At 38.4% G+C, this 16,727-nt stretch overlaps 1 protein-coding gene across 1 annotated transcript in view; it reads left to right on the top strand.

The window, feature by feature from the left end:
* The window catches only part of TEK (TEK receptor tyrosine kinase), a 141,809-nt gene that overhangs the window by 72,274 nt on the left and 52,808 nt on the right, over positions 1–16,727 (top strand). Inside the window, exons 11-12 of the mRNA XM_001374814.5 lie at positions 950–1,084; positions 5,534–5,821. Of these exons, the coding sequence (XP_001374851.2) occupies positions 950–1,084; positions 5,534–5,821 (423 nt within the window). The remainder of the gene's footprint in view (positions 1–949; positions 1,085–5,533; positions 5,822–16,727) is intronic.

The raw sequence follows: 16,727 nt of genomic DNA, 5'->3' as shown, positions 1-16,727 counted from the left end.
GTAAAATGCACATATGAGCATTACAAACCAATTATGTAGACATTAAAGCAAATGTAAGAGAGACTATTGACATCTTTGTCAGCTTGGTTCTTGCTCTTCTACTATATCTATTTCATATGATCATAGATGTAACAATGCAAGAGACCTTAAAAACCATGTTACCCAGTTTCCTCAATTTACATATGAGGGAAACTGAGGCCCAACTAAGTGACTTGCTCCAGGCCTAATAGATAGCAAGTGACTGAGAAAAGATTAAAAAAAAAAGATTCAAAAAGATTCAAAAAAGATTCAAAGAAAAGATTCATAGTTCTTCCAAGGCCAATATTTCTTTTGACTACGGTTAACATGATTTTTAAGAATCTAGAATTTTCACTAATATCAAATGGCCCTTGCTCCCTTCCCAGAAACCCCCTTTCCTACCCCTACTAATCTGGACTGATGAGGTACTGACAGATAAAGGAATATATCTATAGAATGGATCTTTGCAAACCTCAAAGCACTATATAATGCTAGCTATTATTAATAAACATATCTGACGTGATACAAGTAGTCCCAGAGCTTTGTCAATTAGGTAGCCCCAACCCCACAAGATCAATAAGGACTCTTTCCTTCTAGACAAATACTCTTTCAATGCTTTTGTGACCCTGGGCAAGTCACTAAATCTCTGATTCACTGGAGAAGTAAATGCAAACCATTCCAGTATTTTATTTTTTGCCAAGAAAACTCCATTGATAGCTATGGTCCATGGGGTCACCAAGAGTCAGATGTGATTCAAAGATTGAACAACAATGACAACACTCTTCCACTTAGGTTAAAGATTATAACATTTGACCCACTAGAGTTTAGACTTTTGAACTTATCTTCAAAGCTCCCCTTTTTAAACCAACATTTTCTTGGTCTAAAAAATATATAAAACAATTTTTTCTGGACTTTCCTTTTCTTTACTCAGTAACTGAAGAAATTGTCACACTGGATGCTTTAGAATCACGGACAGAATATGAGCTCTGTGTTCAGCTGAGCCGTCGAGGAGAGGGGGGTGAAGGACACCCAGGACCTGTCAAACGTTTTACTACAGCTTCCATTGGTAAGTAGTAGAGGGGGAAACATTCTCCATGTGCAGGAGTGCAATAAGAGGGAAAAATAAGCAGACTGGTGAGGTGGAAGAGTTTTTGTTTATCTTGGAGGAAGAAGTTATAAGAACATGAACCATTAATTAACCTCCTTTTGGGGGGGGGGCAGATTCATAGTTTGATTGTTGGGAGACTAAAGATATGATATTTTCTCCTACCTAAAGGAGCAGAGATTTAGGGCTAGAAAAGATGCTTAGAGGCCATTGACTCCAATCCCTTTATGTTTACAGTTCAGGAGATGGAGAATGAAGAGATTTGGTGACTTGCTGAAGGTCACCCAGCTAATATTGGAGACAGGATTTGAACTTGAGTTCTCTTGATTCTAAGTCCAATATTTGAATCCACAACTCACCTTAGCCAAACTACCACTGATAGTCTACAAGCCTCATACAGTCAGGTCAGACCAATGCATACTTGAGTCTCCTAGACCAGTGGTGCCACACCACTTGAATAGAAACTGTACATAAGGATTCTTGTTGACCACATATTGATGTTAGAAAACCATATGTTAATATTATCTATGTTAGATTATATTTTTAGTTGTTTTGTTAAATATTTTCCAATTTTGATTTAATCTGGTCCTGGTAGCATTAGGTCACTACCCTTAGTGTGACACTTTTGAGGTAGACCATTTCTTTTGGGGGTTAGGATTATGCTTAGGTAATGGCCCTGGACTCAGGAAGAGTCCAAATGTGGACACTCGGCTACTCATTAGCTACATAACAGTGGGCAAGTCCATTTGGCTTGTTTGATTCATGTTTTCACATTTGCAAAATGAGCTGGAGAAGGAAATGGCAAACCACTTCAGTATCTTTGCCAAGACACCATCAAATGGGGTTATGAAGAGTTGAGCATGATCAAAAAATGATTGAACAACAATTATTCCATGCAGGAACCATAGCAAAAAACCCAGACTGATTCTAGCTAAAGCTCTGACTTGCTACTGTCACTCTATTGTGTTAGTCATACTATGAGCTCTACAAGCCACCTTCTTTGGATTAACTTTGTATCTGTGGTCATGTTTTTAATCGTTTATGAACTCTTTGAGTTAGAAAAGAAGGGATTTTCAAGCCAACAGTCAAAACTCTCCCCTCTGAGATCTTGTTGTCTGATCTTCTCCTCTATAACCTAAATTTGATCTATTCTGATTTCTGATTCAATGCAACAAAACTAGAATAAATGCCAACAATATTAGGGGCATCATGCCCAATGTTGGTATTTGAATTCTACCTGACCCTTACTAGCCATATGACCCTGGAATAGTCACAGAACCTCTCTGATCCTCAGTTCTCTCATCTAGAAAATGAAAGTAGCAATCTAGCACTCATACCCCCAATCAAATGAGATAAGAAGGCTCACTAGGGTAGGGTACACTGGATAATAGTTGGTGGCTAACCATAAGATTCAAAATGGAAAATGTTCATCTTTTAGGGATGCGATTATGTTAGTATGTGACCACCCAGCAAACTATTTCTCTATAAGGTTCTTATAATTCCTCAGCACCAGTTCTGTTTGAAATAAACTACGATCATACACTGATTTATCTATTCTGAATTTTTTTAAAAACCAGAGCTGCTCATAAGTGACCATTTTCTAGCAGCCTCTTTTAGTTTGACATACCTTTACCTATCTAAAAAAGTAAACTTGTTGTTTATGTTAAGAAGCACAGAAAACAATCTGTGTATCAACCTTCAAAATATACTGTATTTCACATGAATTTCCCTACCCCCCTCTACCAGGAACATAGAAAGCACTATTTACTATTTTAGTTTATATGCTTTCCTCCTCTCAAACTTGGTTTCTCCCACAATCTATCCCATCCCCAATTCCAACTTGAAAGCAGAGAAAATAAGTGGAAGAATGTGAAGCTAAGAAAAGTGCTGAGTTTTTTTAGATAGAGGTTCTTCAACTGAGATTTGTAAACTTGTTTCTTAAAAATATTCTGATAACTATATTCTGATGCCATTAGTTCCATTATGTAATATACTTATCTTTATATATTTTAGTTTTTTAATTTAAACCTATTATTCTGAGAAAATACCCACAGTCTTCACTAGATTGCCAAAAGGAACATGACACAAAAGGTGCCAAGAATTCTTAGACCCCTGACAACTCTGTCTTCTCTTCATGGTTACTTGGTTTTCCATCATGTTAAATCTAGTTAAATCTAGGAAGAGGCAAGGCTACTAGTTTTTTTTTTAAACTTTTTTGATATTTTAATTTTCACATCACTTTCATTTTCAAGTATATCACCTATGCTCTCTTGCAGCAAGTCATTCCTTATAACAAAGATTTCTTTCCAAAAGAGAAAAAAAGTAATTTATCATGGACAAACTACACTTAGGGCAGCTAGATGTTGTAGTGACCCTGGGCAAGTCATTTAACCCTGTTCGCCTCAACTCATCATGTGCAAAATTAGCTTGAAAAGGAAGTAGTCAATCACTTTGGGATCTATGCCAAGAAAATTTCAAATGGGGTCACAAAGAGTTGGAGATACTTGAACAACAATAAATCCATCAATTATGTCTGGCCAGACATTTCACACCTATGCTCCTACATTTCTGCAGAGAAGAGGTTAGACAACTAATTTTCAATTTATAAGCCTCTCTGCAAAACAAGTTGGCACTCAAGTGGTATGACCCCAAGGGGCTCAACATAGACGTTGAATCAGGAAGATTCAACATCTATGCTGTTAACATCAGTCACTTTTTAGAAGTACAAAATGCAAAAGAAATAGAGAGCTTAGTTACTATCTAGACTTTGTTGAAACTTATGGGCTAAAATCAAAGTGGATGCTAAATTGTTTTATACCTCAATCAGCAGAAATGAGACGGGGGCCATTTTCACTCTGTCTACGTTGATGAATTAAAAGTTGCAGGTCAAAATATGACTCAGATGGAAAATATCTATGGAAAAGATAACAACTTGACAAACTCATTCCACACTGTCCTCATCACTTAAAATTCAAACCAGAATGTATTTGGAATTCTCTTGGAAGATGTCAAAATAATATCAAGATGGGCAGAAGGAAAGAGGTTGTTCATGAAAGTGATTATTTTTTATAATTTACATTTTGCTGCTTTTTAGGGTTTTTTATATTGTTTTTAAAATAACACATGCATTTACAATGCACGTGACTTTGAGGTAGGGAGGAGGAAGAGTCTTTTCTTAAAACTTTGCAGGCAGAGGAAAGGAAATATTATGTAAAACCCCAAATCTTGCTTTTGCCTAAACTATCCAGATAATTAAATCAGTCCTTCATTCTGTGATGATTGTGTGCACTTAGCTATTCTGTAGATTTAGTAGCTAAAGCTTCATCGCTTAATGAAGAAAGGTAATATCACCCATCAAGGACAGCAGAGTTATAAGACAAAGAACTAATAAACATGCTGACAGAATTTAAACTACTCAACTATTTTGCTATGTGTTTCTAAACCTTACCTCAATTAGGACAGATTAGTTTCTTCCAACTTTTTATGATCAATTAAAGATAAGACTTTCTCCTAGCAAGATGCATCCATAGAGGGGCAGTATAGTATAATGAATAGAATGTTAAGTCTCGGAGCAGGGAATACGTTTATTAGCTGTGTGACTAGCCAGGTCACCTTTCTGGGTCTTGGTTTTCCCATATATAAAATGAGGGAGTTGTATTCAATTACTCCTACTATCCCTTCTAGCTCTTAATCAATGATTATACTCACAAGAGTCTGAAGAAATTGACTCTACAGTATATTGATTGATAAGTCACATTATTGTGAAAAATGACCTTCTGCACCTAAATGTTCCTCTTTCAGAGAAAACTATATAGGTAGTCACAGAAAAATAACAACAATTATAGATTCAAAGTCATGTTGTATAGAAGTAAGATTTGAGAAGAGCATTGCACTGTTTAATACCTTGACTTTAAATGGAGATGGTATGGAGAAATGGCCATTGTTTATTGAGAATGAATGATGGTCTTATTTCTTCTCTCTATTGATCAATCAGAGAGTGTGCACAGTTTTTGCCACTGGTAACTGAGCTAGATTTTTCTGGGTTATTGCAACGAGTTGCTTTCAGAGTACACAGTTTACAAACCTTGCATTAATTGAAGGGTACCAATCTGGGGACTCTAGAACCTAGATTTATTAGGACTGCTAAAAATCTAGGATCAGAGACTTTTTCTGAGTCATCTACTTAATTCAAATTCAGGAATAAGATCCAGAATTCATCCAGCAGTCATGGAATAGTGAGGTTTTTAGGTAGAAGGGTATTGCTAAACTTTTGCCTCAGACATTCAGCCTGGATTACTGATTGCAGATTGTGCACTAACTCCAAAATTTCTTTCCTTAGAAAGGCCTTACTAGCCAATTTGTTCTTACCTCCACAATAAAGAAAAGGAAATTTCTCTCTCTTATTTCAAGGCCTTCCTCCACCGAGAGGTCTAAGTCTCCTACCAAGAAGTCAGACGACTCTGAATTTAACATGGCAACCCATATTTCCAACTTCAGAAGATGATGTCTATGTTGAGGTGGAAAGGAGATCCATGCAGGTCCAAAGTGAGACACAGATCATAAAAGTACTGGCCAACCAGACCTCGGTGATTCTTTACAACTTACACCCCAGGGAAAAGTACATAGTGAGAGCCCGCGTGAATACCAAGTCCCCAGGAGAATGGAGCGAGTATCTTGTCGCCTGGACTCTTAGTGACAGTGAGTAACGAAATTTACCTCATTTTTCACTGTACCTTGCGTTCCTTCTATTGTTATTTAAGAATCTTTACATGCTACCTCAGGAGTCAATTTATGATAAGGTAGCTATAAAGTTGGGGTGTAGGGTGGGGTAGAGTATTAGTGGGATATTTTTGTAGCTTGCTTCTCATATCTTGGTCTACAAAATATAAAGAAAAGTTCATACAACTTCACTAATTTTGAATTTGTTATTATTCAGAGAAGGATTGTGTGAAGAACTATTGAATCAGGAATTTGGAGAACTGAGCTTCAATGCTAGCTGGATCATTTGCAATTTCCTTTCTGAACCTGATTCCTCATTTGAATAATGAGAATTTAGAATGTTCACATTACTTCCCTTAAATGTTTATGAAAGATCAAATAAATTGAAATTAATGAAAAAGAGGGAAGTGCCTGGTCATGTACTGCCATAATGTGCTTCATAAATTTTCTGGTATAGTTGGCTCAATACATTGAAATGATGAAGATAAGAAAAAACTCTTTTATATTATTAACTTTATTAAAGTAAGAAAAAAAAAACCAGGGTTGAAATTAAACAACTCACTCAACCTTGAATCTTCTCTGATTAAAAGTTCCCTTTTAGGTGCAAGATTGGTCCTTATATAGGCCAATCCCAGACCGGAAAGTAGGGAGGTGTGGCCCCTCCCTAGCATGGGATTGGTCCAATTCAAGACCAATCCCACGACAGGAAGTAGGGGACAGGTATGGTCCCTCTCCCATCACAGGATTGGTCCATTCAAGATGAATTCTGCCAGGAAGTAGTAGGGAGGGACCCCTAAGCTGGGGATGCAGTCCCCCTGTCACACTTTAAAACCCACAACATGCATAGACTTCCCTACAGGACCCAGGGCCACTTTTCTCTTGTTTCCCTCTGAGTGTCTCAAGTGGAAAATAGTTCAGGATCCCCTTTTATATATCCTGCGGAAAAAGGATTATTGTAACCCACTTGTTAGTCAGTTCACTTATGAATTAATCCATAAATCTTGATCTTCACTCCATATATTATTAATATATTAAGATGTATTAATCTGAACATCTTAATCAATACATTTAACCTTCAGTCAGTAAGACGTAGGGAGATGACCTCATTCTCACTGAGGTACTAATGAGCACATACCAGTAGATGTGCCCAAATCTTCTCATGATATTGTTACAGGATATGTCCATATCCTTCGCAATAAGATATAATCAAAGTACCTAACAAAGCCTCATCACCATTTGACCTGCCTGGAGTCATTAATCTGAAACATTAAAACATGGCTCCCAGGACAAAAAACAATCTTCAAGATTTGTTCTGAGCAGGGCACCTTGTTCTGGACACTCTGCCTCTCTGAATGAGTCTTAAGGTTGTATTAGCTTTTTGGCTAAGGTACGTCAGTGAATCGCATTTAGCTTTCAATGTAGCCAAAGTCTTGGATCAACAATTCTCTTTCCGTACCTCTTCCACTGATATTTGATTTTTGAGTTCTAAGTGTAAGATTTTATATAATTGATTGATGTCTCTTGAACTTCACCTTACTGGTTTCAGCCCTCTTTTTACAGCTTATGGAAATCTTTTCCCTTCCTGTTTCTGTATTCCAAGATGAAAGATCTTTCTCACAGATTTCTGTCATCTTCAAATTTGATAGATATGCCCCCTGTGACTTCATCTTGGTCATTGATAAAAATATTGAAGAGCCTAGGACCAAGGACAGATCCCCAGATCACCACTAGGCACCTCTCTGCAGTCAATAATCAGTCCTTTACCCATTTGCATCTGGCTCTTCAATCAATCCTAGGTTCATAATTGTATTGCCAGCTGCTTCGTATTTTTCCTTAGGAACACATTATTAGCAATTGCTTCTAGTGACTCTGTATGCTTGAAAGCAACACAGCCAGATTGTTTTTAAAGTAGCCCATAGTTCAGAATTACAGTTATTTCAGACAGGAATTACTCACATTTAGCCACTCCACATTGGTGAGCTTTTATTATACTGTTTATGTTGTTCCTGTTGATAAAGGGACTGTTGTACCCTCTGCACCAGATCTGTACTTTGCAGCCCAAGGACTGCTTTGAGCCCATGATAAGAACATTTTTTTATCCCCACCCTGCACTTAAAATAGTAACACCCGCTATCATTTCCCACAAGTGTCCCAGAGCCTAGCAGACTGTACCTTCTGCACCCTCAGTCTACTTCTGCACAGTCCCTGAGCTCTTTACTGTAAAGCTGGTGCGGTGTTTTTACAGTATCTCATTTTTACCACATACTCACATGAAACTGAGCAAATAGAGAACTTTGAATAAATGGTTTACCCAAATGTAATAGGTACAGTGAGCATTTATATAGTACTTTAAGGTTGCAAAGTGCTTTACAAATATTATTTAATCCTCAGAAAAATCCTAGGAGGCAAGTACTATTATCCTCATTTTTGCAGATGTGGAAACTGAAACGAAGAGATGTTAAGTAGTCTGGATTCGAATTGAGAGCTTCCTGACTTTTGGTCCAGAGCTCTATCTACTACCCCTATTTAGTTGCCTAGTCATTAGGATTAAAGAATCCTTGAGGTAACCACACTGAGTGTATTTAGTGTAGAAAAGACTCATGGAGGATAAGATAGTTATCTTTAATTTGCCAGGATCCAAAGAGGTCTTGACATGCTAGAGCTTTGGGAAAAATCTAATAAAATGGTATTCAGTCCTAAGTGGAAAGTTTGACACTTGGTTACAAAAATAATCAACTTTAGAGGGATAGGTGTCAGTTCTGAGGTTTTAGAAGAGTGAAAGCTCAATATGAAATAGAAGTATGATGTGGCCCCCAAATACTGTGATTTTAGATGACATTACTAGAAGCCTAGCTTCCAGAAATAGGAAGGTGGTAGTAGGACTGTACTCTGCCCTCTTCAGACCTCCTTTGGAGTACTGTGCCTAGTTCTGAGTGTCATCAATTAGGAAAGACTGATAAACTAGAGAGGCAGAGGAGAGTAACCAGAGGTTTTAAAGTGCCTTGAGCCCATGGCATTTGGGCATCAGTTGAAGGAAGTGGGCAGGTTTAGCTTGGAAAAGAGAAGCCTTGATAGTTTTCTTCAAATCTGAAGGGCTATCTTACAGAGGAAGGATTATTTGTTCTGATTGGCCCAAAGGGCCACAACCAGGAACAACAGGAGGAAACTGCAAAGAAGTAAGTGTAGACAATGTCAGAAAAAACCTTTCTAACAATTAGAGCTCCCCAAAATTGAAATCATTCATGATTTCATGAAGTATATTCCTCCTCCTTAGAGGCAGAAAATATTTAACATTCTCTACTTCAAGCAAAGAAAGCATGGCCACTTGTCAGGTATGTTATGGTGAATATGCCTTTAATGTGTAGAAAGACTAGAAAATTGCTTTCAATTCTTTAATCTAAGGATTCTGTGAATATCTGAAGGGCTGTCATGTAGAAGAGGAGGGCGACTTCTCTGTTTGGCCCCAGGGTACAGGGCTAGGAACAATAGGTGGAAGCTGAAAAAAAAAAGAACATTTATGTTTGAAGTAAGTACCAGTGTCTAACTTTTAGATCCAAGTTAAAGTGAAATTGACCTCCTGAGGAGCATAGGTACACATAGAGGGTATGCAAGGAATGCTGACCCACTTTATTGCGCTGCTGAGACTCTATTCATTTGAAGTGAATAATAAGTGAAGATCCACTGGTGAGGGTAGAATAAAATTCTCTGGCATCAGAGATACCACACTCTCCTGGTTCTCTTCTGATCGTATTTTTTACTGGCTCCTCATTTCTCCACAATCCTTAATTTATATGATCTCTACAGGCTGTTCTCTTCTGTCTATATTCTCTCCCGTGGTAACCTTATTCACTCCTAAAGCTCTGTACAGATCATTCCCAGCAGCCCACCCAACATCTCTTCCTGAACCTCAAACTCAACAATTCTATAATAAGCTCATTATCCTTTCTTCCAACCCAATTTCTATGTGCATAATTTTCTTCAAGGTTTTGCAGGACTGTTATTAGGAGGAAGTATAATTAGACTTTTCTGCTTTGCTTTGGAGGGGGGGAAGCAAAATCATGAATAATGGATCAAATTGGGGGGGGGAGCAAATTTAGGCTTGATGCTCAAAAAAATTCCAACTAGAGAATTTATGGTACAAAAAGGCTTCTTTGCGAGATCAAATGATGTCTTCCTCCTCACAGGTGTTTGAGTAGCCGCTGGTTGCCCATTTGTCAGCTATTTATAGTGGGACATAGTCTGCTGGGGTATTTGTTGGACTAGATGGCTACTGGGAAGTACTTTCCAGTTTTAAATTTCTGTGACTTTGGTGATGTATATTTTCATCTGACTTTTAAAGTGCCATAATGTGTTCTTCCAGCAGAGGTCTCCAAGGCATTGCTTCTGTTTGAGAAGACCACTGTTTTGAGTTCATGTCTCTTTTTAGCTTTGGATATCCTGGCAGAAATGGTCCCGGAAGTTCACATACATCACGTAAATTAAATCCTAGGAGCATCTTTGCACACCAGAATCTAGTCTCTTATACTTTTTTTTTAAAATATATTTTATTTGATCATTTCCAAGCATTATTCGTTAAAGACATAGATCATTTTCTTTTCCTCCCCCCCACCCCCCATAGCCGACGCGTAAGTCCACTGGGCATTAGATGTTTTCTTGATTTGAACCCATTGCTTTGTTGATAGTATTTGCATTAGAGTGTTCATTTAGAGTCCATCCTCTGTCATGTCCCCTCAACCTCTGTATTCAGGCAGTTGCTTTTTCTCGGTGTTTCCACTCCCATAGTTTATCCTTTGCTTATGAATGGTGTTTTTTTTCTCCTGGATCCCTGAAAGTTGTTCAGGGACATTACACCGCCCCTAATGGAGAAGTCCATTACGTTCGATTATACCACAGTGTATTAGTCTCTGTGTACAATGTTCTCCTGGTTCTGCTCCTCTCGCTCTGCATCACTTCCTGGAGGTTGTTCCAGTCTCCATGGAACTTCTCCACTTTATTATTCCTTTGAGCACAATAGTATTCCATCACCAACATATACCACAGTTTGTTCAGCCATTCCCCAATTGATGGGCATCCCCTCGTTTTCCAGTTTTGGGCCACCACAAAGAGCGCAGCTATGAATATTTTTGTACAAGTCTTTGTGTCCATTATCTCTTTGGGGTACAGACCCAGCAGTGCTATGGCTGGGTCAAAGGGTAGATATTCTTTTGTCGCCCTTTGGGCATAGTTCCAAATTGCCCTCCAGAATGGTTGGATCAGTTCACAACTCCACCAGCAATGAATTAATGTCCCTACTTTGCCACATCCCCTCCAGCATTCATTACTTTCCTTTGCTGTTATGTTAGCCAATCTGCTAGGTGTGAGGTGATACCTCAGAGTTGTTTTGATTTGCATCTCTCTGATTATAAGAGATGTAGAACACTTCTTCATGTGCTTGTTAATAGTTTTGATTTCTTTATCTGAGAACTGCCTATCCATTTCCCTTGCCCATTTATCAATTGGAGAATGGCTTGATTTTTTGTACAATTGATTTAGCTCATTATAAATATGAGTAATTAAACCTTTGTCAGAGGTTTCTATGAAGATTTTTTCCCAATTTGTTGTTTCCCTTCTGATTTTAGTTATATTGGTTTTTTTTGTACAAAAGCTTTTTAGTTTGATGTAGTCAAAATTCTTTATTTTACATTTTGTGATTCTTTCTATATCTTGCTTGGTTTTAAAGCCTTTCCCCTCCCAAAGGTCTGACATGTATACTATTCTGTGTTTACCCAATTTACTTATGGTTTCCTTCTTTATGTTTAAGTCACTCACCCATTTTGAATTTATCTTGGTGTAGGGTGTGAGGTGTTGATCTATTCCTAGTCTCTCCCACACTGTCTTCCAATTTTCCCAGCAGTTTTTATCGAATAGTGGATTTTTGTCCCAAAAGCTGGGATCTTTGGGTTTATCGTATACTGTCTTGCTGAGGTCGTTTTCCCCCAGTCTATTCCACTGATCTTCCTTTCTGTTTCTTAGCCAGTACCAAATTGTTTTGATGACTGCTGCTTTGTAATATAGTTTGAGGTCTGGGACTGCAAGGCCCCCATCATATGTGTTTTTTTTCATTATTTCCCTGGATATCCTTGATCTTTTGTTCTTCCAAATGAACTTTGTTATGGTTTTTTCTAAATCAGTGAAGAAGTATTTTGGTAGTTCAATGGGTATGGCACTAAATAGATAAATAAGTTTGGGTAGGATGGTCATTTTTATTATATTGACTCGTCCTATCCATGAGCAGTTAATGTTTTTCCAATTGTTCAAGTCTAGTTTTAGTTGTGTGGCGAGTGTTTTGTAGTTGTGTTCATATAGTTCCTGTGTTTGTCTTGGGAGATAGATTCCTAGATATTTTATTTTGTCTAAGGTGATTTTGAATGGGATTTCTCTTTCTAGTTCTTGCTGCTGAGCTGTGTTGGAGATATATAGAAAAGCTGATGATTTATGTGGGTTTATTTTGTATCCTGCAACTTTGCTAAAGTTGTTGATTATTTCAATTAGCTTTTTGGTTGAATTTCTAGGATTCTTTAAGTAGACCATCATGTCATCCGCAAAGAGTGATAACTTGGTCTCCTCCTTGCCTATTCTGATGCCTTCAATTTCTTTATCTTCTCTAATTGCTACTGCTAGTGTTTCTAGTACAATGTCAAATAGTAGAGGTGATAATGGGCATCCTTGTTTCACTCCTGATCTTATTGGGAATGCATCTAGTTTATCCCCATTGCAGATGATATTAGCTGTTGGTTTTAGATATATACTGTTTATTATTTTTAGGAATGACCCTTCTATTCCTATGCTTTCTAGTGTTTTTAATAGGAATGGGTGTTGTATTTTATCAGAGGCTTTTTCTGCATCTATTGAGATAATCATGTGGTTCTTGCTAGTTTGCTTGTTGATGTGGTCAATTATGTGGATGGTTTTCCTAATGTTGAACCAGCCCTGCATCCCTGGTATGAATCCTACTTGATCATGGTGAATGATCCTTCTGATCACTTGCTGGAGTCTTTTTGCTAGTATCCTATTTAAAATTTTTGCATCTATATTCATTAGGGAGATTGGTCTATAGTTTTCTTTCTCTGTTTTTGACCTGCCTGGTTTTGGAATCAGTACCATGTTTGTGTCGTAAAAGGAGTTTGGTAGAACTCCCTCTTTGCTTATTATGTCAAATAGTTTGTATAGTATTGGGGTTAACTGTTCTCTGAATGTTTGATAGAATTCACAGGTGAATCCATCAGGCCCTGGGGATTTTTTCTTAGGAAGTTCTTTGATGGCTTGATGGATTTCAATTTCTGATATGGGATTATTTAAGAATTCTATTTCCTCTTCTGTTAGTCTAGGCAGTTTGTATTTTTGTATATATTCATCCATTTCTCCTAAATTGGTGTATTTATTGCCATATAATTGGGCAAAGTAATTTCTAATGATTGCCTTAATTTCCTCCTCATTGGAGGTGCTGTCCCCCTTTTCATCTTTAATGCTGTGAATTTGCTTTTCTTCCTTCCTTTTTTTAATTAGATTGACCAGTACTTTGTCTATTTTGTTTGTTTTTTCAAAGTACCAGCTTCTTGTCTTATTTATTAAATCAATAGTTCTATCACTTTCAATTTTATTAATTTCTCCCTTAATTTTTAGGATTTCTAATTTGGTTTTCTGCTGGGGGTTTTTAATTTGATCGCTTTCGAGTTTTTTCAATTGCATTTCCAATTGATTGATCTCTGCTCTCCCTTGTTTGTTAATATGAGCTTTCAGGGATATGAATTTGCCTCTGATTACCGCTTTGGCTGCATCCCAAAAGGTTTGAAAGGATGTTTCGCCATTGTCATTTTCCTTGATGAAATTATTAATTGTTTCTATGATTTCTTCTTTAGCTAAACGGTTTTGGAGTATCATATTGTTTAATTTCCAATTGGTTTTAGATTTGGTTTTCCATGTACCATTACTAATCATTATTTTTATTGCCTTGTGATCTGAGAAGGCTGCATTCATTATTTCTGCTTTTTTGCATTTGTGTGCTATGTTTCTGTGACCTAATGTATGGTCAATTTTTGTGAATGTGCCATGTGGTGCTGAGAAGAAGGTGTATTCCTTTTTATCCCTATTTATTTTTCTCCATATGTCTATTAATTCTAATTTTTCTAAGATTTCATTCACTTCTTTTACCTCTTTCTTATTTATTTTTTGATTTGATTTATCTAAATTTGATAATGGTTGGTTTAAGTCTCCCACTAGTATGGTTTTATTGTCTATTTCTTCCTTCAATTCTCCTAGTTTCTCCATTAGAAATTTGGGTGCTATATTATTTGGTGCATACATGTTGATTAATGATATTTCCTCATTGTCTAGAGTCCCTTTTAACAAAATATAATTACCTTCCCTATCCCTTTTGATCAGGTCTATTTTTGCATTGGCTTTATCAGATATCATGATTACCACTCCTGCCTTCTTTCTATCAGTTGAGGCCCAGAAGGTCTTACTCCATCCTTTAATTCTGACCTTGTGGGTGTCAACCCGCCTCATGTGTGTTTCTTGAAGACAACATATGGTAGGCTTTTGGATTCTAATCCATTCTGCTATTCGTCTACGTTTTATGGGTGAGTTCATCCCATTCACGTTCAAAGTTATGATTGTCATTTGTGGACTCCCTGGCATTTTGATTGCCTTCCCTAATTCTAACCTTTTCTTCTTCGGCTCTACCTTTTAGTCCAGTGATTTACTTTGAATCAGTCCCCCTTGTCCCCTCCCTTGATGTTTCCCTTTTTAGTCCCTCCCTTTTGTTCCCTCCCCCTCCCCCCTCTCTTTCCCTCCCTTTTTGTTCTCCCTCTCCCCCTCCCCCCCTTGGTTTTCCCTTCTCCTTACCCTTGTTGGGTAAGATAGAATTCAAGATCCCAATGGATCTGGATGTTTTTCCCTCTCAGAGTTGATTTCCCTGAGATTGAGGTTTAAGTAACCCCCCCCCCCCTCTCTTCCTCTCCTTCTTATAGGAGTTTTCTTCCCCTCCCCTTCCCCTGTGAATCTTTGTGTGAGAACCATTATTCTATTTGGTCTTTCTTTACCCCCTATTTATACATTACATTTTCCCCACATATTAGTATACATAGGTTGATATAAATGTAGTCCTTATAGAAGAGAGTTTGAGTAAAAGAAGATAACATTTTTCCCCTTTCCTTAATATTTACCTTTTCAGGTATTCCTTGCTCTTTGATTTTCGGTATCAAACTTTCCACAGAGCTCTGGTCTTTTCTTTGCAAAAAGTTGGAAGTCTTCTATTTTGTTGAATGCCCATACTTTCCCTTGGAAGTATATAGTCAGTTTTGCTGGGTAGCTGATTCTTGGTTGGAGACCCAGCTCTCTTGCCTTTCTGAAGATCATGTTCCATGCCTTACGATCATTCAGCGTAGAACTTGCAAGGTCTTGTGTGACCCTGATTGGCATTCCTTTATATCTAAATTGTCTTTTTCTGGCTTCCTGTAGGATTTTTTCTTTTGTTTGATAGCTTTGGAATTTGGCAATTACATTCCTGGGAGTTGTCTTTTGGGGGTTTAGTGTAGAAGGTGTTCTGTGAGCTCTGTCAGTGGATGTATTGCCCCCTTGTTCTAGAATCTCTGGGCAATTTTCTTTGATTATATCTTGTATCACCATGTCCAGTTTGGTGTTTATTTCTGGCTTTTCTGGGAGTCCAATTATTCTTAAATTTTCTCTTCTCCCCCTGTTTTCCAGATCTATCACCTTGTCGGTGAGATATTTTATGTTCTCTTCTAATTTCTTGGTGTTTTGGCTTTGCTTTATTAGTTCTTGCTTTAAAGCCTGGTTTTCTTTTACAGTTTGGTCAAACTGGTTTTGTAGATGCGTGAATTTCTTTTGCATCATTTCCCACTTTTCCTCCCAGAGGGCTTCCATCTTTTTGGTCCTTTCTGATTCAAATTCTTCATGGGTTTGTGGAGAGTTTCTATTTCCTTTGGAAGATTTTGGAGAATTTTCTTGTATATCTTCTTCTATCTGCTCTGTATTTTGTATTTTGGCTCCATAGAATGTGTCCAGAGTCGCCCCTTTCTTCTTATTTTTCTTGGTATTTTGGGGCTTCTGTGCTTCTGTGGAGTTTGTCATCTCTGAACGTGGAGGATTGGCTTTTCTTGTCTTTGTCTGGTGATCAGAGGCTTTAGTCCTGGGCAGATGTTGGTTCTATGAGCGTTCCCTGGGTTAAACTGAATATGCCTCACTGGAACTGGAATGGAAGAGTCGGACCACGAGGCCACACTCTCCCCCTGGCTCGATTTCCGGAAGTTGCCTTCAGAATCCCTGGCCGTGAGGCTGTTTCGTCGGCCTGCGGGGGGATGGGCTGCCGCTTCCCCAAGCTCCGAGAGCACAGACTTTCACTGAGACTTGGATAGCAGGATCCAGCCCGTGAGGCTGTCTTGCCCGCCCTGAGGGTTGCTGTTGTTTTGACCAGCTCTCTGCAGCGGAAGCCCCAGGCAGTTACTTTCACCCGGACTGGGACTTGGGTAGAAGACCCTGAACGTTGTTGTTCCTCGGACCCTGCTCTCTGAGCCCGTCGCGGCTGCGGCTTCCGGGAGCCTTGGACTCTGCGCTCCTACCCCTGAGGTCCGAGGGATCTCGGGTTCTGGCTTTTAAGGGGAGCCGTACCTTTTGAACCGGGTCCAGGTCCAGGAGGAGGGTTCCCAGGGTCTGTGCTGTTGATCGTTTTGAATTTCGGCGCCTTAGGAGCTTCTAGTTTGAGATCGGTCGGGAAGGGTTTTCCGGAGATCTGAACTTCAGCTTTCTCTAAGCCGCCATCTTAACCGGAAGTCCTAGTCTCTTATACTTTTAATATTTCCACATATGCACATAAGAAGAAGCA

This window comes from Monodelphis domestica, chromosome 7 (genome assembly GCF_027887165.1).
Source record: "Monodelphis domestica isolate mMonDom1 chromosome 7, mMonDom1.pri, whole genome shotgun sequence".
Lineage (NCBI taxonomy): Eukaryota > Metazoa > Chordata > Mammalia > Didelphimorphia > Didelphidae > Monodelphis > Monodelphis domestica.
The sequence above is the reverse complement of the archived record's forward strand: the minus strand, read 5'-3'. Positions and strand labels throughout refer to the sequence as shown.